General features: G+C 42.3%; 1 protein-coding gene across 3 annotated transcripts in view; it reads left to right on the plus strand.

Annotated features, from left to right (window-relative positions):
• Positions 1 to 28,000, plus strand: part of INO80 (INO80 complex ATPase subunit) — a 166,431-nt gene that overhangs the window by 15,887 nt on the left and 122,544 nt on the right. For all 3 annotated transcript variants that reach the window (XM_061611396.1, XM_061611394.1, XM_061611395.1), the window contains exons 2-15: positions 926 to 1,111; positions 2,075 to 2,241; positions 2,471 to 2,538; positions 6,014 to 6,175; positions 7,914 to 8,034; positions 10,878 to 11,092; positions 11,759 to 11,812; positions 14,122 to 14,325; positions 15,391 to 15,586; positions 15,735 to 15,802; positions 16,117 to 16,326; positions 16,658 to 16,738; positions 24,334 to 24,429; positions 25,474 to 25,533. In XM_061611396.1, coding sequence (XP_061467380.1) covers positions 969 to 1,111; positions 2,075 to 2,241; positions 2,471 to 2,538; positions 6,014 to 6,175; positions 7,914 to 8,034; positions 10,878 to 11,092; positions 11,759 to 11,812; positions 14,122 to 14,325; positions 15,391 to 15,586; positions 15,735 to 15,802; positions 16,117 to 16,326; positions 16,658 to 16,738; positions 24,334 to 24,429; positions 25,474 to 25,533 — 1,845 coding nt within the window. In that variant the 5' untranslated portion in view covers positions 926 to 968. The remainder of the gene's footprint in view (positions 1 to 925; positions 1,112 to 2,074; positions 2,242 to 2,470; positions 2,539 to 6,013; positions 6,176 to 7,913; positions 8,035 to 10,877; positions 11,093 to 11,758; positions 11,813 to 14,121; positions 14,326 to 15,390; positions 15,587 to 15,734; positions 15,803 to 16,116; positions 16,327 to 16,657; positions 16,739 to 24,333; positions 24,430 to 25,473; positions 25,534 to 28,000) is intronic.

The raw sequence follows: 28,000 nt of genomic DNA on the forward strand, positions 1-28,000 counted from the left end.
CTGGTTTGAGATCCATCTTGGCATGGAGTTGCCATTAAGGCTGGAACAGGAAGAGTGGGGCAGTTCATAGGGGAGGATGTGGGAGAGTGAGCATGCAATTTTGCAGTTTTCTTCTAATTCCTTAACCATGGTCTGCATGGGTCAGATCAGTGTCAAATGTGATAAAAGAGTTCATATCTATTGTGCCCCAGGCACTCCAGGAGCTAGCTCAGGGAGAGGGAAAGGAGTCAGATGAGGGCGAGGTCCCTGGGAGCGTTGAAAGAAGGGAGAGCGCAGTCAGCCCGCAGACTTCATAGGCCAGTCCCCCCCTCGAGGCAGTTCCTGCTCCGCCTGCGAGCCCCCCCCGCCTGAGCCGTTGGGAAACGACCCCTCGTGCGCACCAACCATGCCCCCACAGGAATCCCCGCCTGGCACTTTAAATGCTTCCCAGCTAACCAGCTTCCCGCTTCCTGAGGTTGAGCCATCGCCTATCGAAGCCCCACTCTCAGATGGGCCAGCGGAGGCTCACCCCCCCTCACCCTGCGTGAGGCAGTACAAGAAAAGGGTCCTTGAGAGGGTGGAACTTCGGAGGAGCCGTCGGTTATGGGCGAAGACCTTCCCTACTTAAGCAGGTGCCCACCAGGCTCCAGTGTTGATTCATCTCTCCCCATGCTGCAGAGACTATCCAGGTAGCTTAGTTAGGGAAGGTAGTGAGCTAGAGTAGACAGGTTTATGAAGCGCACTGCTTTGGACGTAAGCATCAATCGAATAAAAAGAGAATTAAATCAAGCCTCGCCTCCGTCTTGTGTTTTGGGCTCTGGGCAGGACAATATCCTCCTCCTTCTGCCAAAAAAAGAATTAGGGTTCTGTGAGTTCATTGTTTTTTTAAAAGTAGCATGCAAATAGATGTGATAGTGCTAAATGGTTGCATTCTTTTTTGAAACAGCTGTGCATTAGGCGGCATTTTTGCATGAGGAGAGGTTTGTTCTATGGCCTCAGAGCTGGGTGCAAGAGAGGATGGCAACTGCACAGAGCTGGCAACGCCCCTCTATTTGCGGTATCTGGAGAAAGCTCTGCGATTGGATCATTTTTTACGACAGACTTCCGCTGTCTTCAACAGGAGTATATCCAGGTATCAAAATCTTACCTTATCTTGATTGGGGAACACATAGAAAAAATACGTTATTGTTTTCATCTTAAGTGTGTAGGATGCTCTGAACCCTGGATTGAATTCTAACTTTATTTTTGTGAATAAAATTCTAAGTTCACAGAATGAGGTTTTCCCTCAGCAGCCCCCTATGCCTCAAAAAAATAGTGTGGAATATAGTGGAGGAGCATGCAGATTGAAGGGGTAAATAGCAGCTGCAGTTTTTAATCAGCAGAATGGTGTGGGGATTAACACGCCCACATCTAGTTTGGCCCTTAAGCTGTAGTATTTCAGAATGATACTAGTTTTTACACGTTGCTAAAATCATAACTATTTTTCATATGTGAATGATTTACAGTACAGTAGGGCTCTGCTTATATGGCGGGTTCCGTTCCGGACCCCCGGCGTAAAGCAGAAAACGCCGTAAAGCGGAACCCCATTGACTTTAATGGGCCGTGTCGCGCGAAAATGACGCCAAAACGTCGCAAAAGGGGGAAAAAACCCTTTAAAATGGAAAACGAAAGCTGCCGTATCAGCGGAACGCCTTAAAGCGGAACGCTGTAAAGCAGGGCCCTACTGTATATAAAATTTCTGGAAATTTTGACACTGAAAGTAAAAGGTTTGCTTTGGGAACAGTGGGGAATAAATATTGTGGAAAATTTGAAAAAAATATTTTTTATCAAACATAAACTTCCTGTACTACTAAGAGCATGAAATGTACCGTGTATAATTTAGTTAACATTATAAATTGTACTTTTTCTATATTTACAAAATTGTAAATGGCTTAATCTTATTCAGAAAATAATTACCAATATATCCAATTACAAATAATTAGAAACATATTAGGGATGGAGCAAAATGAGATTTTCTGTTATGGAATATGGTAGTTTTTAAATACATGTTTGTCCTTTTTGCTGTGATGAACTATTTTTTAAAACATTCTTGTAGTGATGAAAGTGAAGATGGATTGGATGACAATCCTCTGCTTCCTCAGCCTGGGGGTGCCTTAATGCAAGTTAAAGAAGAACCTACAAACTCCTTACTTGGGGAGTCTTCTGGTGCAGGAAGTTCTGGAATGTTAAACACACATTCACTCAATGGAGTGTTGCAGACTGGTAAGTGTGCTGTTCAATTTGCATTGGATGAGTAACCCAGACTGTTGTGCTAAGGACCAATTACCATGCCAAACAATTCAGGCTATTCACTTGCAAATGAATGTGGGCTAGTAGTATTTGTTATAAGTGGATATATATATTGTGCTTAGCGCTGGGTTGAATGCTTTAAATCTTGTTTAAATTGAATCATTTGTATAATATATTTTCTCTTACTGTGTTGTTTAAACAGAGCCAAAAACAGAAAAAGGAAATCTATATAACTTTTCCAAATTGAAAAAAAGCAGAAAATGGCTAAAGGTGAGTATACTATTATTCTAAAATCCAGATGTATTCACATTGATGCTTCTGTTGCGTTATATTCTGATGTTGCATTATACTCTGATGTAGTATTGTTTGTATGGTATTTTATGTTTTATTGTATATTTTATTGTATATTTTGTATGTTACTTTGATATTTTATATGAATTGCCATCTACCTTAGTGTTTATTCATAAAAACAAGATTTAAGTTGTTTTTATGGTGATGTAAGCAGGGGGGGTTATGATGATGTGAGCAGTTCCCAGGTCCCTCCTTTGTTGTGAGACTCTGGGGATGAGCTGTGTTTGGGTCCTGGGTGAGAACCAGAATGGATGTATGGAGTCCTGAGTGACAGCCAGGACCCCTGGGGGTGGGTGTCAGAAGCAGAAGGGACTGATGGGGGTTTATTTAATAGTAATCTGTATTGGTGCTACACTCCTATATATATTATTGTGTATTTTTGTAACATTTGCTGTTTAAGCTTATTTTGTATTACTTTACATTTTGTAGCATTATAGGATGACAGTATGATTACTTCTGTATATTTTTGTCGTTTCTATGGTTGTAAACCGCCTTGAGTGCAGTGATGTAGAAAGGTGGTATACAAATTAAAAATGAAATGAAAATGAAATGAAATGTAGTTACAGAAATCAGAAAGCTTACAGAAAACACTGAAGCTGCTGTCAAAACACTAACATCTGTTACAGCTTCTTTATAGAATTGAGGAGGATCAATCAATGTTCAGAGTTTTTAATCTTAGGTTGACAATTTTTGCTATTTGTTGAGCTATTCACTTGCAACTCTGGCATTATTTGTCCTGGTAAGTTACTCTATAGCAAGGGTGGAGAACCCTTTTGGCCCCATGGGCCAGATCCTTTTAAATATCTGTCTCACATAGCTGCCCCCTGTCAATAATGTGGCATCATTATGACATACATGATTGACAGGCGGGCAGCCCCCACCCATCTGTCAAAATCCCTTGTAGAGTTCCTAAGCACCTGCTGCTGTGATGCTTAGCACAACAGCAGCACGCTCTTGGGAATCACGCTGGCTTCCTTTTCTCCCTTCCTGCACTGCCCAAAGGAAAAGAAAAGGAAGTTTTCTCCAAGTCTCTCCCTTCCTCTATTGCATTCACAACATCATTGTTAATTTTAATTAACATTTTAATTTATTATTTTAATCTATTATTTTAATCTATTTTTAGCTCTTATTGTATACCAGGTTGTTTAATTGTGTAAAATGTATGTTTTTACTGTTTCTTGTGATTCTATTGTATTTTATTCCCTGTTGTGCACCGCCCTGAGAGCCTTTTGGCTGTGGGCGGTATAGAAATCGAATAAAATAAAATAAATAAATAATAAATCAGGGACTTGAAGGGGGAGGAAAGGAGACTCATAAAGGCTTTCCAAGTTCCTCCTCTCACTTCAAGTCCTCAGTGTCAGGAACTTAATGGGGGAAGGGGGGAGACTTGGAAAGGGCTTTAAAACAGGACCCATACTCCTGTTTCATCAAATGAGGGCACAGGAACTGTCTTAAAGCCATTTCAGATTAGCTTGCCTCACATGCAAGAGCTGCTTTGAATGGTGCTTTCACACAGGACTTTAATCCCCACTCAACTGGTGAGCAGAGATTAAATCCTGCTTCCTTGGCTGCGCAATCTTGTTCCCTCCTGGGAACAGGATTGTGCAACCAAGGCACAGGATTAAACCCTGTCTTCCTGCCCATCAGCTGATATCATTGGTGGGTAGGTGAGCCTGGTTTGGGGCAGTGGGTCAACTTTGAGCTCTTGTGGGGTGCATGATTGGCCCAGAGGCTAGAGGTTCTCACCCCTTCTCTAATAATGAGAGAGGCATCAATTTTATTTATTTATTTGTTACATTTATATACTGCCCCATAGCCAAAGCTCTCTGGGCGGTTTACAAAAATTAAAAACATTGAACATTAAAAACAAATACACAATTTTAAAAACCATACAAAGTTTAAAACCATGAAGCAGAGATAAACCAGGTAAAAGACCTGGGGTCAGAACTCAGCACATGCTGTTAGAATGCCTGGGAGAAAAGGAAAGTCTTGATCTGGCGCCGAAAAGATAACAATGTTAGTGCCAGGCGAACTTCATCAGGGAGATTATTCCATAATTTGGGGGCCACCACTGAAAAGGCCCTTTCCCTTGTTGCCATCCTCCCAGCTTCCCTCAGAGTAGGCACTCGAAGGAGGGCCTTTGATGTTGAGCATAGTGTACGGGTGGGTTCGTGTTGGGAGAGGCGTTTCATCAGGTATTGTGGCCCTAAGCTGTGTATTTATTTATTTATTATCTTTATTTATACCCCGCCCTTTTTCCAAGTGGAATTCAGGGCGGCTTACAACAAACATAAATACATATGATTAAAACATTCAAAATTCTACATTAAAATAAGATTAAACAATTAGCATGATTAAAACATTTAACATCCACTTAAAATAAATAAAAACACATTAAAAATAGTGCAAGGCTTTATAGGTTAAAACCAGCACCTTGAATCGAACTCGGAAACATATAGGCAGCCAATGCAAGCAGGCCAGAATTGGTTTTATATGTTTGAACCATGGTCCCAGTTACCAATCTGGCCGCTGCATTTTGCACAAGCTGCAGTTTCCGAACCGTCTTCAAAGGCAGCCCCACGTACAGCGCATTGCAGTAATCTAACTTGGAGATTACCAGAGCATGGACAACTGAAGCCAGGCTATCCCTGTCCAGATAGGGGCGTAGCTGGGCCACCAACCAAAGTTGGTAGAAGGCACTCTGTGCCACCGAGGCTACCTGAGCCTCAAGTGACAGCAATGGTTCTAGGAGAACCCCCAAACTACGAACCTGCTCCTTCAGGGGGAGTGCAACCCCATCCAGGACAGGTTGGACATCCACCATCTGATCAGAAGAACCATCCACTAACAGCATCTCAGTCTTGTCTGGATTGAGCCTCAGTTTATTAGCCCTCATCCAGTGCATTGTCGCAGCCAGGCACTGGTTCAGCACATTGACAGCCTCACCTGAAGAAGATGAAAAGGAGAAACAGAGCTGTGTGCCATCAGCAACTGATGGCAACACACTCCAAAGCTCCGGATGACCGCATACGGTTTCATGTAGATGTTGAACAGCATGGGGGACAGAACTGACCCTTGTGGAATCAAGAGTGTCTCTGAATGAATTGGGCAGGGTGGGAGTGAGGAATCCTGACAGGAGTTTCAAAATCTTTGCACCCATGGAGAGTGTATAGTCTTACTCTTCTCATTATAGAGGTTTATGTTTCTTAGGTGTACAAGCATGTGAGGCAGTGAGAAGATATATTAGAAAATACTGGACACTATGGAAAACATGTCACTAATTTTTTCAACCCTAGCAGTCTTAATCCAGCAGCCCTGTTTTTAAGAATGCTTACTTACTAATCTACTCATCTTGTTCACTCTTATTGAACTATAATCATCTTAATCTTGGCAGAGCATTCTCTTGAGTGATGACTCCAGTGACAGTGAATCAGCAACTGATGAGGATGGAGAAGAAGGGGAAGAGTTTACTCTTTCTAGGGAAGAACTTCACAACATGCTGCGACTTCACAAGTACAAGAAACTGCATCAAAATAAATACAGCAAAGATAAAGAGGTAAACATTCTAGAGCATAATTCATCCATTGCAAACTGTTCTGAAGAGCAGATTTGTTAACTTATCCCTTGAGTGCAAAAACCAGCCTTTTCTCACTGTTATTCCTCTGTTTTTAGAGCAATGGCAACATTATTATTCTGCTCTCTCCTGCTTGAAAAGAGGCATGGGTACCACTTTCTCTTTGTTCTTTTCCTTATGCCAGCTTGAGTGTTGTACACAGGAGAACAAAAAAGCATGGAGATTTAATTGTTTTGCTTTTTTCATTCTGTGGAGTTTCTGTATGGTTTTGCGTTCCTCTTGTCTCTGATTGTACAGCCAGCTCACCAAACAGCACAGAGCTTTTATTTGCTCTTTCGTTGAGCATGGGGTTTGGTGGTCCCTATGCACCCTTCCCAAATGACCCTACTGGATAGCTTGTTGCATGTCCCTTTAGCCGTTCTCTGGGGATCAAAGTTAACCCACTAGGTTCATTTTGGGAACCTTATATAGGCCATATGAATTCTTAATGTACACTGGTCTATATTGTCTGAAACTGGGGTCACCAATCTGTCCATAAATTTGAAGACTTTCCCAGGTGCCTGTGAAACATCTAAGCCCTCGCCCCTCAGTTCACTGCCTCCTTTCTCATGGGGTGACAATGGCGATGACCTATTTTTCCCTTTGAAAAGTATTTGCTGTCCTGGGCTCCTTTTGGGAGGAAGATCAGGATGTAAATTTAATGATAAATAAAAGAACATAGAGCTAATGGAGTCATTTGGAAGAGTTACACCCTTTTCCACTAACTTTTTGAGCTCTGTGCTTTTCAACTCTGATTGGTATCTCAGCCCCTGAACAGAAAGTGGAGCAGCCGAGAGGATAGGAAGGAAAAGGGAGGGGGTACAAGAAAAAGGAGATAATCTGAAAGACATGAGTGGGTGAGGGAACAGAGCAGGCAAGGGAGAGAGAGTGAGATTCTGCAAGAATCAGGAGAGAATGGACAGTGAGTGGGGAGGGAGAAGTCATGAACACCCGCACACAAAAGTCAGATACAGTAAAACTGATCCTCCTGAAATTGTGTAATTTTATACACACACCCCACAACCACCATCAAAGCACGGGTAAAATCTGTCTCAGTTGAGTGAACTATAAACACCACAGATGAGGTATTTTCCAGTGTTGGCTTTGCATAAAAACATGGAGTCAGGGTGTGGATCTTTATGCATCCTCACAATTTTTACAAGGCATCCCTTTGACTCATAGGTTGTCTCTGTTACCGTGTCTGTGTTCTGTGATTTGTTGGTGGCTTTGTTGTCCTGTATAAAGATCATGAAGATCCATGAGGAACTATGCCTTGGATCAATATTCTTGTAGTACTGGCAAGCACTGGATCTAAGATTTTTACTCTGCTGGTCTACAAATGTAAGCTTTTAACTTCATAGTGGTTTTTATAGGACCCCATGTTAAAATCATGCAAATTCTAGAGGATCTGTTTGAATTCTACTGGATCTAACTTTTACCTTGATCTCATGGAAAAGCAAAGTGTTATTTGTGTGCTTTCTTTTTGTCTGTCTGTATGGCAGATGATTGTGGCGTGGGGAGACAACCAGAGGGGCTGGTACCCACATAATTCTCAATATTCCAAATGTGCCATGGGCAAAAATAGTTGACAACCCCTGAAAGACATCTGAATTGTCTAACCTAGCTCTGTTCCTTGAATATCTCTTAGGTAAAATATTTACAATTACTCACTTTGCTTCAGTTACAGCAGTACCAGTATTACAGTGCAGGTTTGCTCTCCACATATGATCCTTATTATGAGCAACAGCGCCATCTTATAGGACCCAAGAAAAAGAAGTTCAAAGAGGAAAAAAAATGGAAAGGTATTATTTACATTATATTGATTTTCTTTCTTGAGATTTTCAAAGGCTGGGTTTCTTTCCTTTCCTCCTATGTTTCTAATCAGCAGTAACAAAACAACTTTGAAGAATAAGCAGCATTGTCCTTTCAGTGAGCTAAGTTGTAATTCAGCCTAATTGTTGAAAGACACATTGCTCTGTCCTCTTACATAGAAAATGAGATGTAAGGTCAAGTAGAGTATTTTTGCTATATTAATTATACTATTCTTCTATAATTGTTACAGATTTCAAATTTCCTTTTTGCTTGGTTGTCAATATGTATAAATGTATAAATTGCCTCCAGGCCACTAGACAGGAAATCTTCTGCAAAATGGAAAAATGGTTTTTCTTTCAAGCTATTGACGTAACACCCATGAATTTTAGTGAAACTTTGAGGCCTAGATATTTGGGCAATATTATACTTATTCTTGCTGAACAAGCCCTTATTAACTGTCATACAAGGTAAATTTAAATGTCCATTTTCCAACACACACTGGTACACACCTGCACCTGATGCTTGGTAAAATATTCTGTACAATTAAAAAAAGTCTAGTGTACTTGCAGCAGTGCAAGTGACCAAACTACCTTATGTAGGAGAACTCATCTTCATGTATTTTATTTGTCTGTAAGGGCTCTAACTTACATGGAACCACAGCTTGTGAATCTTTCACAGTTTAATATAGACAGACAAGAAGTTGAAGATTTTTTTATAAGCAGATAACATGGTCTTATTAATTACCACACACCCCAACACTGGTTAAGTTGAAATAAGTGAAGTAAACAGAATTTCCCCAACTTGCTATACTTGTCAGTTGTATTTGAGGCTTGCAGATTTAAACATTGGAGGGGCTAAGGGTCAAACAAGAACTTAGGGGGCCCATTCAGCTATGAAGTTCACCCAGGTACTTTCTCTCAGCCAAACCTACTTCAAAGGGGTGTTGTGAAGATGAAATCAAGGGGAGAGAACCATGTGTGTTTCTCTGAGATCCTTGGAGGAAAGGTGCAATATATATGTAATAAATAATATTTTCAGCCACAGCCCAAGCTTTTCAGTAGTTGTGGAAGACGATAAAGCCACATAGAAGTTATTTTATATTTGCTAAGGGAAATTAAGGGAAGGGGAAATCTATATTGATGCATAGTAGTGGGGATGACTGGCTGTGGGAGCAACCCTCACCTGGAATTTTGTGAATTCATATCTGACAGCAAATCCTTTCTTTTCTTGATCAAGCATTTGAGTAGAATGGTATTTTACAGGAATGGTAGGTTGTAAAGCAGCATTGCAAAGTAGGCTTTGAGTAGAGCAACTTTTTTTGAACGTTGGTTTTGAAAAATTTGAAATGCATTCTGAGAAACTATTTTGCACTTCTTTTCTTCTACCAATTTGCATTTATTTCAAAACTCTTGGTTTTTCTTATTTATTATTTTATTTATTACTTGAATTTATATGCCACTTTGCCATATAAATATGCTCAAAGTAGCTTACAATAGTACAGAAATGTAAATCGCTACCTCAGTAGCAATCATTTCAAGAACATAATCGTTTCAAACCATTTCAAGACATACCAATCCATAACAATTGATTACCTAAACATCATATTTAAAGTCCATAGAACAAGCTATCAGTCAATTAAAACGTATTAAACTAATAACAACATTCCAGTACAAAAGCGTAAGAAAACAGTTTTGTCACTCTAGCATTGATGTTAAACCCTCTGCTGATGGCTGTTGTTGTTATATGGAGCCTCCATGTTCAGAGGCAGACTGATTCCAGACACCGGTGGCTGGAGAGAACCAACAGTGGGAAAAGGCTATTGCTTGTGGGCTTTCCTAAGAAACAACATGGCAGACAGTGTAGGAAGGCAAGATGTTGGACTAGACAGCACTTCAGTTGGGTCCTTGACGAAACAGAGCATCCAGAGCTCGTAAAAACACTCCTTGGAAGCTATAGTGCTGCTGCGGCATTCCTCAGTGTGTTTACTCTGTCCCTCAGCACTTCTCTCATCTGCGCTGGGCTCCATGACACAGCATCAGCAGGCAGGCAGGTGGGTTAGCAACTTCATGCACGGCGGCAAGTGACTCCTCACTTCAGGTGTTGTGCTGGGCTCCTCCGGGCACCCCTCCTCGCCCTCTCCTCTGCCATGCTGGGGGTGATGGCCGCAGCAGCGTTGGCCACTGGCTTCAAGCCCTCTGGTGGCAGCTCCTTGAGGCCAAAGTAACGGTACATGAACACTAGGTAGTGTCGGCAGTTTGTGGCTAGCCTCCCCCTTGCAACTGTGGCAGAAGAAGTGGTGCCAGGATACAGTGGATGCCACAGCCACCAAGGCCTCCGCCATCTTGCCTTTTACTTTCACTTCCTCTCCCAGTGTATTGTACGATACTTATTTCACAGATTTTAATCTACATTTTAGTTAATTACCTAGGTCTGTTGACTTATCTGTGACAGCTTGATGCCTCTTTGCTCGATGAAATTGACAGCTCAGTTTGATTTCCTCTTCTATGTTTATCATCTTCTTTAATGTCTATGTATAGAATTTCATTTGAGAAAGTAGAAGTGCTGTGTGCTCACAATGTGCATTAAGATGTTTCTGTATAAAAGTTAAATGTCTCAGTAATCAAGCCTTCATGATTTTGCTACAGACCAGCAAATCAGTGAGAAATTAGCAAATATTATACACGGGTCATTTTAGGACTGAGAACCAAGTTTCAAAGCAGTCCCTTTGCTACTTGTTGTTGGATGGACTAGGGTCAAAGATCATGAATTAATACTAAAAGCCTCAAATGGTTATGGGAGGAAACTCATTGTATGGCCTTCTGTTCTCATGCAGCCAAGTTGAAAAAGGTGAAGAAAAAAAAGAGACGGGACGAAGAACTCTCATCTGAGGAGTCTCCACGGCGTCTTCACCACCATACCAAAGTTTTTGCCAAGTTCTCTCATGATACCCCTCCCCCAGGGTCCAAGAAAAAGCATTTATCAATTGAACAACTGAATGCTCGCCGGCGGAAAGTATGGCTGAGCATTGCTAAAAAGGAGCTGCCGAAGGTGAGCTTTGTCAATAGAAACGAATGAAATAAATATGTTTGGCTGTCAAGCAGGCAGCAAATACAGGAATGCAGAATTAGGTGAGGTAGAAGTCCAGGCTAATGTTTTATTATTGGCCAGTTACAGTGTTGGCAGTATTGGTTTACAGCTGACTGCTTTTAGGGGTAGAGTTTTTTCTTTTACAATCCTTTTTCTGACTTTGACTTAAATAAACAATCTTGCTTACCTAGGAAGGAGCAGAGTGAAAGGTAGGAAAGAAGGATCTTTGAAAGTTCATAGAATGAAGTGCATGTAAAATAGAATCTCTTCAACCAGAGATAACTATGAGTTGATGCAGAGAACAAATAATTGCCTATGCAATTAAAAGAAAGAGAAACAAGCGTAGAATGAGAGTCATTTTTTCTCAGGATATTTTTTTTCAGGAATGGCAACATGACATATTTCTTCCGTAGTTATATGGATCATAGCTTTTCAAGTAACATTAATAAAATGTTTTATTTAGCTGTAGTGAGAACCATAACATGATCGTTTTCATAATATTCATCCACAAATATAACTGACACTTTTGATATTTTAATTGTTTTCCAGTTGATATATTTGGAAACAGTAAAATTACTTTTCAAAGATATGACCAAGCAATGATATTCTTCATTGTTTCTTTTATAGGCATACAAACAAAAAGTCTCAGCCCGAAACCTGTTTTTAAGCAACAGTCGAAAGGTATGACCCATCATGCATTATTTCACACTATGACAAGGCTGAAATTTATTTTGTGTGAAACTTTTCAATCTGTTATTTTTTCCTATGTATTATAGGAATTTATATGCCACCATTCAAATCAATTACCGGCGGCTGGGGCTTATAATACTAAATCAAAAGTACACTAAATGTATTAAAAAAACATAAAATCCCTAAAGGGTAAAAGAAACAGATAAAGCAGTTTGAGTTTACTTGGGAAAATGAAATGGGTTTTGTCTGGCAACAAAATGATATCAACATAGGTGCTAGATGAGCCTTCTTGAAGAGAGCATTCCACAACCACAATTGCATGCCTTTACTGAAAAGACCCTTTCTCCACTAACCACCTGTTGTACTTCAGATAGCAAGGGAACCCAAAGAAAAACCTCTTGATTATGATCTTACAGGCAGGTATGTGTGAAGACAGGCATACTTTCTGGTGTCTTGGTCCAAAGCTGTGAAAGGCTTTAAATGTCAAAACCAGCACTTTGAATTTGTCCTGGAAACCAATCAGGAGCCAGTGAAGTTGGTGAAGCACAGACATAATATGATAATAATGCCCATTCTTAGTTACCTCTCTTTATAGCAGTATTTTGCATTAACAGTAGTTTTCAAGTGGTCTTCAAAAGCAGCCCCATGTACAGTGCATTAATCTGCAGGTTACCAGAACATGGATAACTGACCTTAGGCTTTCTCTATCCAGGTAGAGTCTCATTTGTTACACCAGCCTAAACTGGTAAAATGTGTTCCATGCCACAAAGGCTACTTGTTCCACCGGCTGCAAAGCTAGACAAAGGAGCTAAATCTTTTTCTTCAGTTAATTATTGTAAATTGTAAAATCACTTCCAATCACACCTGAAGACAAATAAATAACATCTGATCAGGCAAGAACCAAGAAAGAAAGTAACAGTTAATTTAGGAAGACAGGCCACAACTAAAGAGCTAGGCAAAACCAGTTCTGCTCAGACGAGGCAGGAAAAATGAACTGATTGTCCAGAGGAGGTGTACCAAGGAGCTTCCTGTGGAGTATTAGCATTTTTCCTCCCTCAAGCAACAAGAAGAACACATCCCTCACTTGGTGGTGAGTGTTCCTTGAGAAACACCCTTCAGGTGAGTAAATTGGTTTCTTCCGCAGACCATGAACCTGTTCCTTGTGGCAGGGGTGGGTGGATTGCAATTCTTTCCAGAACAGGGTTGATACCACTCATTGAACAGAAGAACTGCTCACCAAGGGTACTCTTGTCTTGTCCATTTTCATGCTTAAGGACTGAGAATCTGCTGGGCGGGGGTCCCCACAACAGTACCTATAATACTAGTTATGGTGTCATATATATATTTCCCATTTCTATGAAACTATAATTTTCTTGAAAGATTTGGAAAACTACACTTTTTATATGTGGAACCTAATGTTGCGGAGACAGACCTGCTTGTGCAATAGCTGACTCAGTGGCCTTATAGGCCCCTTTCAGCTCTACAGTTCTATTATCCTTCTCCCTCAGCATGCCCCCAAATCAATTCCCATAGGTTTCCCAACCCTCTGTAGCAGATTTTCAGGGTGCACAGAGGGCTGCAGGGGAAAAGAGATGAATGTGAAGCCCTGTTGCATGAGCAGAAGTCTGGTGTGGTCATACATGGACAGCTTTGGATACAGCCCATTGGATATACATGAAGCAGCAACCGTCAGTTGCTTCAGCCATCCTATGAAGACTTACCTTGTTGCCCAGGTTTTCCTTGACCTATAAAATTTGACTTTGTTTTATTTGTTTGAATCTTCTGAATTTTTGTTATAGTCTTTATATGTGTTTATATTGCTGTTTTACTGGTTTTAGGTTTGTTATTTCAGTTATACATCATTTGTTTTAGACTGTACACAGCTTAGAGATTTTTTCAAATGATAAATAAATATGATCCTGCTTTATTATTATTATTATTATTATTTATTAAATTTATATACCGCCCGACTAGCAATAGCTCTCTGGGCGGTGAACATAAAACAACTTTTAGGTTAATTTTTCTGTGAACAGAAAGCATTGTTTCTAAAATAGGAATAGACTGACTTGATTACTTCTTTATGTGTGTGCTTTTCATGTGTGTTAATCATATCTTTGATGTAAGTTGCAAAGAAATTGCATGTGTAAATGTCATCTGTAAATTAGCTATTCCCCTTAGAACGAGGAGGGACTTGGGACCATGTTTGCTCTGTGCAAGAGTTTCAGGACATCATCTTCCCTGTCTCTGCATACTTGATTCTTATTTTAAAATTCCATCTTTTTTTCTCTCTCCATTGGTAGCTGGCTCACCAGTGTATGAGAGAGGTGCGTCGAGCAGCTATCCAAGCCCAAAAGAACTGCAAGGAGACTCTACCAAGAGCACGCCGCCTTACGAAAGAGATGCTTCTTTACTGGAAGAAATATGAGAAAGTGGAGAAAGAACACCGCAAAAGAGCAGAGAAGGAGGCACTGGAGCAGCGCAAACTGGATGAAGAGATGAGAGAGGTAAGACTAAATCACAGACATATGAAAATTTAGGCAGCTGAACCAAGATATTAACTCCAACCATTTCAGTGCTCTGTAGGTTAAGAGAATAAAATACACTGCAGATAGTTGTCTTTTTTTAACCTTTTTAAGATTATCATCCAACTGCTCTTATTTAATTCCCCACTAAAAGAACTCTGCATATTCCTCACACTATCAGTTACTTGAAGCAGACAAACCTGCAGCCATCCAGATGTTGTTGGACTCCCATAAGCCTGAACTGGGGGGGGGGCACAGGTTTCCCACCCTTCATCTAAAGGAAGTACTTTAAAGTTTCAGGGTACATTGGTGCAGATCTTAAAAAATGTAAATGTACTGCCTTCAAGTCAATTCTGACTTATGAATAGGGTTTTCATGAGGCTGAGAGGCAGTGACCAGCCCAAGGTCACCCAGTGAGTTTCACGGCTGTGTGGGGATTCGAACCCTGGTCTCTCAGGTCGTAGTCCAACATCTTAACCACTATGTGCTATTTTTAAAATGTGTCTGATGAGTTAGGTGTGCTTTGACCTGCCTGCCTTAATTTTCAATGCTAGGCTGTTAGGGCTTATAATTTTGCTGTACATGCAACACTAGTTTTCCTTTGGTTGAAAAACAAGATCTTTCTTTACACCCCTTTGGACAGTAATCTTTACTGTGTCAGCACTGTACCATGAGGGAGAGACCTGGCTGTGTTTTCATCTGGCAATGATAGTTGTTTTATTTTGCCTGAGCTCTATTTTATATTTCATTTTTGTATAGTTAGGCCAAGGCTTACTTTATTTTATAAACATATAGTGCCTTTTCATAAGGTTTCATCTCAGGGTTAGCATGATAGAACAGCTTGAACCTTATAACCATTTAGATGTTTTTGCAGAGGTATCTTTAACCAATGATGCTCATCATTTTGACATTAAAAAGATAAAAGAATACAATTAAGTCTTGTTTTTTAATATGTTTACAGTTACCTAATTAAGTATATTATTTTAACTTATTTTGAGGTCTTCAGATGCAAAATTATTTTCTGTGTTCTTTCATAAATTATTTTAGGCTAAGAGGCAGCAGAGAAAACTTAACTTCCTTATTACGCAGACTGAGTTATATGCCCACTTCATGAGCCGCAAACGAGATATAGGACATGATGGAATCCAGGAGGAAATTTTAAGGAAACTTGAAGACAATTCTATCCAGAGGCAGATTGATATTGGTGGAGGAGTCGTAGTCAACATTACCCAGGAGGATTATGGTAGGGAGTGATACTGAACTCCAGCATGATTTAGATAAATCATGGAAGTCATTGCTGTATTGCAGGCTTTCAGATAGGTGTTTTTGCCCATCTATAAAGCCTTGAAATTAATCCATGTGGCCTTTTAAAAATTTGATGTTATTTTCAGATAGTAACTACTACAAGGTTCAGGCTCTGAAGAATGCTGAAGATGCCTACCGAATTCATCAGGCCCAGGTCAGTACTGAGAAAGGACAATGAGTGCTCTTGAGTGTCTGGAATTGGGATGGGATATTTCAGTTTTCCTTATATATTACTAGCTTTAGTCTGTGCACCAGAAATCTGTTAATTTGTCTCAAAACTATGAAGAGAGAAGCTGACTTCTGATTATAAAGTGTGTTAACAAGTGAAAGGGAAGTCTTATGAAAATGAATTTGTTAATACTAATCTTACTCATGTTTACTCTGGACAAAACTCTGATAGTGGTTCTGGCTTCCAGCTAAATTTTCATAGAGTTATAGGTTTCATTTTTTTCCTTCCTCCTTGTTTAGACCAGGTCATTTGATGAAGATGCTAAAGAGAGTCGGGCAGCAGCACTTCGGGCTGCCAACAAATCTGGCACTGGCTTTGGGGAGAGTTACAGCCTTGCCAATCCATCTATCCGGGCAGGAGAGGACATTCCACAGCCTACCATTTTCAATGGCAAACTAAAAGGTTACCAGTTGAAAGGCATGAACTGGCTGGCCAATCTTTATGAGCAGGTATGCTAGTGTTTCTTGGAGCTAATTCTTTGAGAAAAGTCCATTCTTGATATAGCTCCAGAGAAAGGGATGGATTATAGTAGATGAACTGAGTTCATAGTCTTGTAATTAAAGATTCTTTACGAGGACAAATCAAGACATGTTTTCAGGGATAATCTGACAGTTTATTTTTACAGTAGAGGGAATATTATGGAACTTTTCAAATATCATCTGAAGCTATTTGAAGGAGGTTAGTAGGCTTCAATATTAGTACTAATTTTCTAGCTGTCTCTTGTACATATTTCTATACTTTACGCAGACTAAATTTGTAAAGTTGTTATCACTCTTGCAGGGCATCAATGGAATCCTGGCAGATGAAATGGGGCTGGGTAAAACAGTGCAGAGTATTGCCTTGTTAGCACACCTGGCTGAGGTAGGTGAATTCGTTGTCTCTCCCACCCGTCTAAAGGCAATATGTGGTTTAAATGGGCCTTAGTTTATCAATTTCTTCATTGAAATTTGTTTTCTGTCCTTACATCACTGCTTTTTTTGTTCTCCAGTGCCTTTCCAGGACTTATAGATCTCCAAATTTTCTATATTTCCTGATACTAGTTAACCCTCCCAATCTCTATATCACTACTGCTCCTTTATTTCACTATGTCATCCCCCTTCACTTTTGTCAGTCTTAAACTGCAAGCCCAGTTGTCCATGAAGAGATCTGTGTCACCTCTTCATTCTGCACAGCACCTTCACTTTATGGCTGTGTTTGCGGTTTCGAGTTGACTTGTTTTCAAACAAACCATAGTTAACCACAGTTAGTCAGTTGAGCAAATCTGGAAGCAAAAGCTGCTCCTCGTGGCCACATGGGAGAAGGAGAGGAGAGAGGGAAGTGCATGAACCCAAGGCTCCCCTAGGTTGGTTCACAACGTGCTATGGTATGTTTGCATGATGAAAGAATGCAGCCAAGGAATAGTAATGAGAGAGAGAATTGAGAGAGAACTGCACTGCGAGCTGAATGAACACCTACTCTGTACTTGATAAGCAGAAATTATTAGTGGAACACAACAAAGACACTACTGTGTCTCATAGCAGTCATCTTCCCCAGGTAGCATGCCATCATGTGGGTTATAGCACCATCTATCGTCCCAAGGCAAGAATGCACAGGAATCAAGACCCTAGCTGCTCCTTCCAGTCCCACTCCAGTTTATTCTTGCCTTTGTCCAAGGCTGATCTCTTTAGCTTTCCTGTAGTGAGTTTTTCTCTGTGTGTTTAGGATTGTATGTTTTTCTGGGAGTATGTGGTGTGAGGAGCATGAGAGTGCTTTTCGGTGTGCAGCTGTTTTCTTTCCTTGGCTCTTACATCGAAGCCCTAGCATAAATCCCAGCCCTCTCCACCTTCCCTCCTCTCAGCCTTCACGGGGCTCACAGCTGCAGTCCCACAGACACCCACCCTCAGTTAGCAGAGAGAACTGGCTGCTAGAGATTTATCCGGTTCCAGTTGCCAGAGCTGGCTGCTAGAGGTTTACCTGTTTCCACCTTTGAGGGGCTCACGGCTTCGCAGACTCCTCCCCCCCTTGCTAGCTGAGAGAGCCAGCTGCCCTTATTAGCAGAGAGCCGGCTGCGTTACCTCATGGGGTTCACGGCTGCAGCCCTGGAGAATCTTTGTATCTTCCCCCTCCACAGGTTAGCGGACCTTACTGGAGTTCGTGCCTGCAGCTCCAGTAGGCTGTTGGGTGCATTGCAGGAGGCAGAGATATGCACTCCAGGCAGCACATCAGCTGGCTGGGGATCAGCAGTGGAGGGAGGGCAAGGGGAGGAAGACACAGGCTGTCTGGAAGTGTGGCAGGGGATGGAGGGACAGACAGGCGGGAGGAGAGGAGTGCAATGGTTGGATGGACTGATAGGTAGACAGGTTGAAATAGGGACAGAGTGTGTGCGTCTTTGTTTACTAACAAACCAATAAAAGCAAAAAATAGCAGTAAAATAGCAAACATGGACCCTAACTTCCTGCCAGTTTGGCAGGATGCTTTCCAAACCTACTCCACCAAGTGGATCCCAACCCTATAACCAAGGCCATATAGGTCAGAAGTAGTTACGTGGTGTAAATGAATATTAACTGGAATGGTGACTCACAAAGTACCTACATGACACAGGCTTCCTGAGCACCTCAGTCTTTTTTAATGATGTCATTTGACAGGTTCAGAACTAGTATGTTGTAGCCAGACTTTTCTACTCGCCTCTGTTGGCTGAAGGGCATATATTAGTTGGCCCTTTCTCTGAAGGGCATATATATATATAGTGTGTGTGTGTGTGTGTGTGTACACACACACACACACACACACACACACACACACAGGAGGAAAGCATAATTACTGTGTGCATTTGGGGCTGTTCCGCACCCCTAAACCATGTGTGTGGGCTTGCACCCAAATTCACCGCACCTCTCTACAGGGGCTAAATGTGATGACTGCACTGCTCTACCATGTGTGTATGTCTAAGTATCAATTCACCGCACCCCTCTACCGTGTGTGTCTAGGCGCCATTTCACTGCACCCCTGTACCATGTGCGTCTAAGTGTCAATTCACTGCACCTCTCTGCCGAGTGCAAGTGTCTGAGCATGAAATCACTGCACTCCCCCTACAGTGTGCATGTGTATCAGAGTGAAATCAGTGCACCTTTTACTGTGCATGCGTCTAAGCGTTGAAATCACCACACTCCTCTTTTGGGCGTGGGTTGGACTTCAGGTACTGCACCCCTCTACTATGTGTGTGAAATCACTGCACCCTTCGTCTTATACGTGGGTTGGACTTCAGGTATGGCACTCCTTTACTGTGTAAGTGTGCCCCAGAGTTAGATTCGCCGCACACACCCCTTCGTGTGTGTATGTTGTGTCTCAGGGTTAGATTCATTGCACCCCTCCTCTTGTGCATGCCTTGAACTTCAGGTACCGCACCTCACTACTGTGTGCGTGCATACCAGGTCTTACGTGTGTGCAGGTGCCTCAGTGTTAGATTCACCAGGTACTGTACCCCTCTAGTGTGCGCGTTTATACTATGTCAGGTCCACAGCCAATTGTGGATTCTCTTGATAAAGCTGTCTGAGGTTGAGCAGCATTTGTTGCATTTCTGATTCAACACCTCAATTCTAAGGTTGTTGCCAAAACCAAGCACTCCTATTCAGTTGACTGCCGGGCGGGCACGGTAAGTTTCCCTTCCAAGCCGGTAGGTTTCCCTTCCAAGTTCTCTGGAAGCGTCCTTGTGATGCGTCCTTCCCTGGCTCTCCCTGTCAGGTTCCTACCTGCTCGTGGTTACTGCCTGTCACTAGGCACCACCAGGGACTCCACCAGTCTGGACCGCTCTCTCTTATGGTTTCTCTCCCCGCTCTAGCACAGATCTCAACAGATCCCCCTGCTAGGCAACCACCAGTAACGTCCCAATACTAGTATTCCCAGAGACTCTGAATACTGGTATTGTTATTCTCTTCACCGCTGCCACCATTTGTTACAGTTCCCCTTCAGCCTTGGTCATTACCTTACCCTCCCTTCTGGTCTGTGAAACCCCAGCCAAGGATCAGGCCTTTGGTAAACCAAATTAAGTATTTATTAAAGATAACAAAGCTAACAAGATTAACAAGATTTCTTCTTAAGGCACATAAGCATATGGTTTTACTCAATACTAATCCGAACTCCACCTCCCTCCTGGCAAACAACTCTCTAAACTCCACCAACCAACCCACTCAGTTCTCTTCTCCCCCCCCCCGATTCCACTCTCACTCTTCCTTTTATACATTCAGCCATTTTAAACACTCAGCCAATCATCTCACATTCTACTGCCCATTCACTCCCCCTCCTCTTTCACTCCACTTACCATGTATCTTCTAAAACAACAACACTTACCATATATACATTAATATAGGAACATCACATTCCTCTACTATGACCACTATTGCTGTGGAGCAGGACAGATTGGATGTCTCCCTTACTAATCAAGAAAGACTTGCAGCCCTATTCCACTTTCCAGTGCATCCCTCCATTGCTCACCAGCCTCCTGCACCTGCACGACTGGTTTGCTAGTTGCTGGTGCTGTCCTCCACTGCCGCTAAGCTCATCGCAAAGGCTAGGGCTCAGTCCTCTGGCACTGCTGGATTGGGGCCCTCCTCAGCTCCCAATTACCAGTTTGATGCTGCTGCCATGATGCTGTCATGTCACAACTTCAGCAAGCACATCTAGTGTCTACAGTTACATGACTTGGCCCTCTGCCAACCACTCAAGCATCTTTGCGTGGGTTGCTGTTGACTGTGTCCAGTCATTTTTGTCCTTAGCTGCATCTCTTGGTTGTATTTGTGTCTGGTTATTTTTGTCCTTGGCTGCATCTCTTGGTTGCATTTATAGCTCAAACCGCTCCCCTCTACTGTGCGTGGTTACTCTTGCCTTTGGTTGCATTTCAGCTGTGTGTTAGAGCTCAAACTTTCTCCTCTACTGTGTGCGGTTACACTTGCCCTTGGTAGCATTTCAGCTGACTGTGTGCTGTATTTTTGCCCTTGGCTGCTTTACTTGGCTGTACTTAGAGCTCAAACCGCTCCCCTCTACTGTGTGCAGTTATTTTTCCCTTTGGCTACATTTCTTGGCTGCATTTTAGCCGACTGTGTGTTGCATTTCAGCCGACTGTGTGTGTTATTTTTGCCCTTGGCTGCATTTAGAGGTCAAACATGTCTACTGTGTGTGGTTATTTTTGGCTTTGCTAATCCACTGCACCCCTCTACCTGTGCGTGTGTTGATTAATCAGGAATCTATCCGTATAACTCCTGGTACCGCTCTCCTCTACTGTGCGCATGTGACCATGGCTGGGCCGTCCTGTGCTGTTTTTGTGGATTTCACCATTGAGGTACAGCGCAGTGATATGCAGCAGTAGCCATTTCAGTGGTCATCAGTTCCATTGATCTCCCATTGAGAGGAATGTTGAACTACAATTTGGGCTTCACCTTGTGTTCACAGTTCTCCCTAGGTCATCTCAGGTCCTAAGATAAGCAGGTCAGCCAAACCTGGGCCTTCCAAGTATCCCATTCCCTCCTCAGAAATTGCACCAGAGCAATTGGTGTCAACACTACTGGTAGTTGAGAGAAATTGGCAGCGTTTTAGCACCCTCCACTGTGTTTTGGGAAAGGCGAATGTAGTCCTCTGCCATTTTTCCTGCCATTTTTATGGTACCTCTGTTCACACTTGGTCCTAGTCTGTCTAGCAACTGTGAAAGGGCCTAATCTTTCTGCTCAGAAGTTTTGGACAGAGATACGGTTTAGTCCTCAGCTGAGCAGTATTGCCACCTATTTTTATTGGAGGCACTACAACAGTAGGTTCAATATTATTAAGAGACCTGATTATCTCTGTTATTAGGCCTGAACAGCGGCAGGCTGTTCCAGGGGCAACAATAGAATAACGTGGTGGCTCCTCTAGGGGACCTCAGAGTAGCAAGGCCTGAACAGCAGCAGGCCATTTCTACAGGCCCACTAGAATAACCTGGTGGCTCCTCCAGGGGACCTCAGTGTAGTGAGGGCCTATGAATTGTCTCATGAGCTTCAGCGCAAAGCTCCAGTTCTCCCAAAGTTTGAACAGCAGCTGGCCAAGTTCAGAGAACAGTAGAATAACCTGGTGGCTCTTCTTGGTGTAGTGAAAGTATGTGAATGGCCTCAGCTCAAAGCTCCAGTTTTCTCAAGGCAGCATCAAGTACTTTCCAAAGGCAACTCTTCTCCCAAGGCCTGATCCGCAGCAGGCACTTTCCAGAGACAACTATAATCTGGTAGCTCGTCTATGGGGCCTCAGGGTAGTGAAAGTTATATGAATTGCCTCATGAACTTTAACTCAAAAGCTCCAATCTGTTCCTTGCAGCCCTTCATATAACAGGCTGTGTAAATTCATGCAGCCCTTCATAACTGTATGTGTAAACGCTTGCAGCCCTTCATAACCTGATGGCTCCCTTAGGGGGCTCACTGTAGAGAGGGTATATGAATTGCCTAATGAGCTTCAGCTCAAGGCTCCAGTCTGTTCCTCTGAACAGTTGCAGTCCTTCACAAAGCTTGGTGTAAATTTTCATAGCCCTTCGTAATATCCAGTGACTTCCTTACAGAGGAGGATCCTATTGTCATCCCAGTGGGTAAACTTAGATAAGCAATATAAGTGAATTAAGCTGAATACAGCTCTGTCAGCTGCATGAGAGTTTCTGCCCTATCTAATTCTAGGGTGTCAATGCAAAACTCCAGTTTGCTTCTCTGAACAGTTGCAGCTCTTCATACCTGTCGAAGTAAATCTTTGGATTTATTCAGGGACTTTCTTGGAAGCTCAAAGGGTCCTGTGGCTATTCTCTGGGGTAAACATAACTTAGCAAAATAATGTAAACTAAGCTGGTTTCTCAGTTAAGTCTTGCCCTTCACAAGCAGGTTCCTGGGCTACTTAAGACAGTTTAAAATTCCATTTAGCCTTTGGTAAGGCTTACTTCACCGTTTTGATTTGTATAACTAAATCAAGATTACTCACATTGGCATGTATGTGCTGAGGCGCAGTTCTCCTAGAAGGTGGTGCTTCCTAAGTCCTGAACATTTGCAGGTCCCTGGGCAACTTATAGCAATTTTAAACTTCATTTTATCAATTCTGGCTGGAGTTGAGGGCAGTCCATCTGGCCCTGTGTCATTTCCAGTCAAAATAAACCTGCATGAAATCGCACTTGAACCAGAAAGGCTCAAACCTTTCAGACAGAGGCCTCGCTAATATTCTATTGGGCCGAGAGATGCCTGCTGCTCTTGAGGGCAGAACACCTCAGTGGGGTCCTGAATGTCACTGCAGATTGGATCAGCAGGCAACAAGTGATTCTGGGGGAGTGGAGGCTACATCCAACAGTGTTCCTCCTTCTTTTCGAGGTATCTAGAGACATAGGCTGAGTCTGTAGACTCTCTCCTGTCTCCTTGGCCGGAAGGCATCCTGTATGTGTTCCTCCCGTTCCCCTGCTAGGCAGAGTATGTGGTTGGCATTTTTCAGCTGGTGTGCCTCCCATGGGCTGTAACGCTACAATCCACGGTCCAACAGGTCTTACAGTTCATTCATAGAGGTTTGCAGGTGGGCTCTCATCCTATACTTAAACATTTTCTGAGGGGAGCTGATTCGCTCGCTCCAGTAGTCTGAAATCATTTTCCATCTTGGAGCTTACAGAAGGTGCTGCAATTACTACAGCGTTCCCCATTTGAGCCCCTCAGAACAGTGCCCTTGCGAGTTCTTTCTCTCAAGGTCCTTTTTCTAGTGGCTGTCGCTTCGGCTTGATGGGGCAGAGTTGGGAGCACTGTCATCGGCTGTCATCTCTGCGTATTTCATAAGGACTCAGTCATTTTACATCCTGATCCATCCTTCTAACTCACGTTAGGCTCTGGGTTTCACAGCAACCAGGACATTGATGTCCATCCCTGATGGAGGCTGCCTTCATTGTAACGTTCCTTTAATTCGACTCTGCTATAATGTGTTGATGAGTCAAGACCTTTGTGTATGTGTTCCAGCTGTTGCTGCTCCTCTGTTTGGGCAGTGCCCTTTTCCTTGCTGTTCTGTCTGTTCTGTATGTGACAGCAGTCAAGATGTCTCACTTCAGCCTTGTCTCGGATGAGATGGAGTGGGACCAGAAGGAGCAGCTAGGGTCTTAACTCCTGTGCATTCCTGCCTTTGGACACTAGATGGTGCTGTAACCCACGTGATGGCATGATACCTGGGAAAACCATCTTTCAGGTGAGACCAACGGTTCATTTACCCACGAAGAAATAACTAGACCTGCTTACTTTCTTACTTTCCTTAACTATTCTGTGAGGAAATATTCAAGATATGAAAGGAGAACTCAAACATTTTACATATCTGCTGAACCTAGTTACATGTATTTCTGTTAGGAAGCTTTGTTGTAGCCTATTTCCTCATAACCTATATATTGACCTTATACACAATATTTCATTTTAATATTATTTGAAATACTGCTTCCCTTCAGTTAAGGTTTTTTACTCTTGCAGAGGGAGAACATCTGGGGACCTTTTTTAATTATTTCGCCAGCTTCCACGCTAAACAACTGGCATCAGGAGTTTGCCAGATTTGTTCCTAGATTTAAGGTAAGCACACTTGAAATTATTCCAGAAAATTAATTTCCTCAATTATATTATCTGCTTAGATCGAAAATTAAAAGGATGTAAGAAGCCTGATTTTATGGTATTGTTCCTTGTCTTCTTTTTCTCTAGCTTTTATTTTGCTATAAATTCCCTAATAGTTTCCTAATTTCCTGGTGGGCAACCTTTCCTGGGGTGTTTCTATGCTGAGAGGATTGTCTCATCACCCCAGTGCCTAACCAGTAAGTCCTGCTTGTCATTTTTCATGGCAGCTGGCTTTACCACTGTTTCCCACAGTAAACATGTAAAGTGTGAAGAGGAGATAACACGTCCCTAAACAAGCAGCAGACAACAGCCAGGGAACTGCAGCTCCCTGGTTATGTATACAATATCTGTTTTGAGAATACATGTCTATACTTCACACTTTTCATATTATTGCCAAAAACACCACTTTCACGTGGCTGTCGCATAAAGTGAGAAGCAGCTTCTGTTCCCAATCACAGGCCTAGAAAAACTATATTGGTAATTCATTTCATGCAGTCCTTACCTTTATCAGCAGATGGCAATGACTGTATTGCATTTGAAAGGGAAATTGTTTCTGTAGGACTCAGTACAGTAGGGCCCCACTCATACGGCGGGTTACGTTCCGGACCCCCGCTGAAAAGCGGAACTCATTGAATAGAATGGTGCGCGATGCCCAAAAACTACCGTAAAAGCGGAACAAGCGCCATATGAGTGGGGCTTTAGTCTAATTGAGACCACCACATTAGCGAAGTGCTATAAAGCGAAGTGCTGTAAAGTGGGGCCCTACTGTAGTCTTCTTTCTGTTCTGGTTGAACAGTACCTTACAATTAGGCTCTGTGCTTTTAGAAATATTTTGCATTTTTCTTTCAAGGTAGGAATAACACTGTGATTTCAGTCTGCCTTGATGAGTAATAATACTTTCTGAGATTTTCCTTTTGGTAAGGGCAGAAATATGAAATAATTCCAGTTGTTTTTCAGTTGTGTTAAACAAATTTCAAGTAAATACTTTCTGTGTGTGCATTCTAGGTGCTACCTTACTGGGGAAATCCCCATGACCGAAAAGTGATCCGGAAATTCTGGAGTCAGGTATTTTTTTTAAAAGTTTGCTGATTCTTGTCCATTTATCCATTACATGAAGATATATTCCAAAAAGACAAATGATAATAAACCAAGTATGGTATTCTCCTTGTCATTTTAATACTCATCTTCCCTTCCATGCTCACCTCTGCATTTTTTCCTCAACCACATCTTTTACAACTGCAGCCATTTTTGGACCAGCATAGCTTGACCACTGTTATCCATGCACTGGTAACCTCCGGGCTAGATTACTGTAATGTGCTCTTAGTAGGGCTGCCCTTGAAGTTGGTCCAGAAGCTGCAGCTGGTGCAAAATGCAGCAGTGCGACTGCTCAATATCACCCCACTGCTGAAAGAATTGCACTGACTACCTGTTATCTACTGTGCTAAGTTCAAGTTTCTGGTTTTGCTGTACAAAGCCTTATACAGCTTGGGACCAGGATACCTCAAAGACTGACTTGCCCCTTTTATACCCAGTTGATCACTATGCTATGCAGGTGAGGGCCTCCTGTAGATACCATCTTATCAGGAGGTCCGTTCCATACAACATAGGAAGCAGACCTTTAGTGTTCTGGCACTTACCCTGTGAAATTCCCTCCCCTTAAATAATAGACAGGTGCCATATCTGTTATTTTTTCAGCGTCTACTGCAGACCTTCCTCTTTCAAGCCTTTTAAGTAACGACCCTATCCCTGTCTGCATCTGTGTTGGAGTTGGTTTTTAAGATGTTTTTAAAGCTTTTTTAAAAAGATGTTTTAAAAGATGCTTTGTTTTAATATGTTTTAAAGTCTGTTTTAATGATATTTTAGAGTGTTTTTAGTGTTTTTGTTTGCCACCCTGAGCTCCTACTGAGAGGAAGGGCAGGATAACAAACAAACAAACCTCTGCCATGGTCTCTTAAGCCCCAGCTCTCACCAGTCCCCCTAATATTTCCTGGTCTACCTCTTCTGCCATCTTCCAAGCCTCATTATTCCTCCCCAGTCTCAGAATCAACACTTGCTCCCCCTTTCCCCTTTGTGTTTGTCTTCTGAACTTCTGTGCCCTGTTCTAATATTGAAGCTCTTCTTATCATAGAATCATAGAATAGTAGAGTTGGAAGGGACCTATAAGGCCATGGAGTCCAACCCCCTGTGCATTGCACGAATCCAAATCAAAGCATTCCCGACAGATGGCTGTCCAGCTGCCTCTTGAATGCCTCCAGTGTCGGAGAGCCCACTACCTCTCTAGGTAATTGGTTCCATTGTCGTATGGCTCTAACAGTTAGGAAGTTTTTCCTGATGTCCAGTCGAAATCTGGCTTCCTGCAACTTGAGCCCATTATTCCGTGTCCTGCACTCAGACGATTGAGGAGAGATCCCGGCCCTCCTCTGTGTGGCAACCTTTCATGTACTTGAAGAGTGCTATCATATCTCCCCTCAGTCTTCTCTTATCCAAGCTAAACCTGCCCAGTTCTTTCAGTCTCTCCTCACAGCGCTTTATTTCCAGTCCCCTGATCATCCTTGTTGCCCTCCTCTGAACCTGTTTCAGTTTGTCTGTGTCCTTCTTGAAGTGTGACCAGAACTGGACGCAGTACTCAAGATGAGGCCTAACCAGTGCTGAATAGAGGAGGACTAATACTTCATGTGATTTGGAAACTATACTTCTGTTAATGCAGCCTAATATAACATTTGCCTTGTTTGCAGCCATGTCGCACTGTTGGCTCGTATTCAGCTTGTGATCAACGACAATTCCAAGATCCTTCTCACATGTCATATTGCTGAGCCAAGTATCCCCCATGTTATCACTGTGCATTTGGTTTCTTTTTCCTAAGTGCAGAACTTTGCATTTATCCCTGTTGAATGTCATTCTGTTGTTTTCAGCCCAATGCTCCAGCCTATCAAGGTCCCTTTGAATTTTGTTTCTGTCTTCCATGGTATTACCTGTGCCCCCCAATTTTGTATCATCTGCAAATTTGATAAACATTCTCTGTACCTCCTCATCCAAGTCGTTAATAAAAATGTTGAAGAGCATTGGGCCCAAGACCGAGCCTTGTGGTACCCCACTCGTTACATCCACCCAGTATGAGAAGGAACCATTGATAAGTACTCTTTGAGTACAATTCTGTAGCCAATTGTGGATCCACCCGATAGTGGTTCCATCCAGCCCACATTTAGGTAGCTTGCTAATCAGAAAATCATGGGGCACTTTGTCAAAAGCTTTGCTGAAGTTGAGATATATCCACAGCATTCCCACAGTCTACAAGGGAAGTTACCCTATCAAAAAACGAGAAGATTAGTTTAGCAGGATTTGTTCTTCATAAATCCTTGTTGGCTCCTAGTAATCACTGCATTGTTTTCAAGGTGCTTACAGACTCACTGCTTTATCATCTTCTCCAGAGTTTTTCCAGGGATTGATGCTAGGCTGACTGGTCTGTAGTTTCCCGGTTCCTCCTTTTTGCCCTTTTTGAAGATAGGGACAACATTAGCTCTCCTCCAGTCAT

The sequence above is a fragment of the Rhineura floridana genome, chromosome 2 (genome assembly GCF_030035675.1).
Source record: "Rhineura floridana isolate rRhiFlo1 chromosome 2, rRhiFlo1.hap2, whole genome shotgun sequence".
Classification (NCBI taxonomy): domain Eukaryota; kingdom Metazoa; phylum Chordata; class Lepidosauria; order Squamata; family Rhineuridae; genus Rhineura; species Rhineura floridana.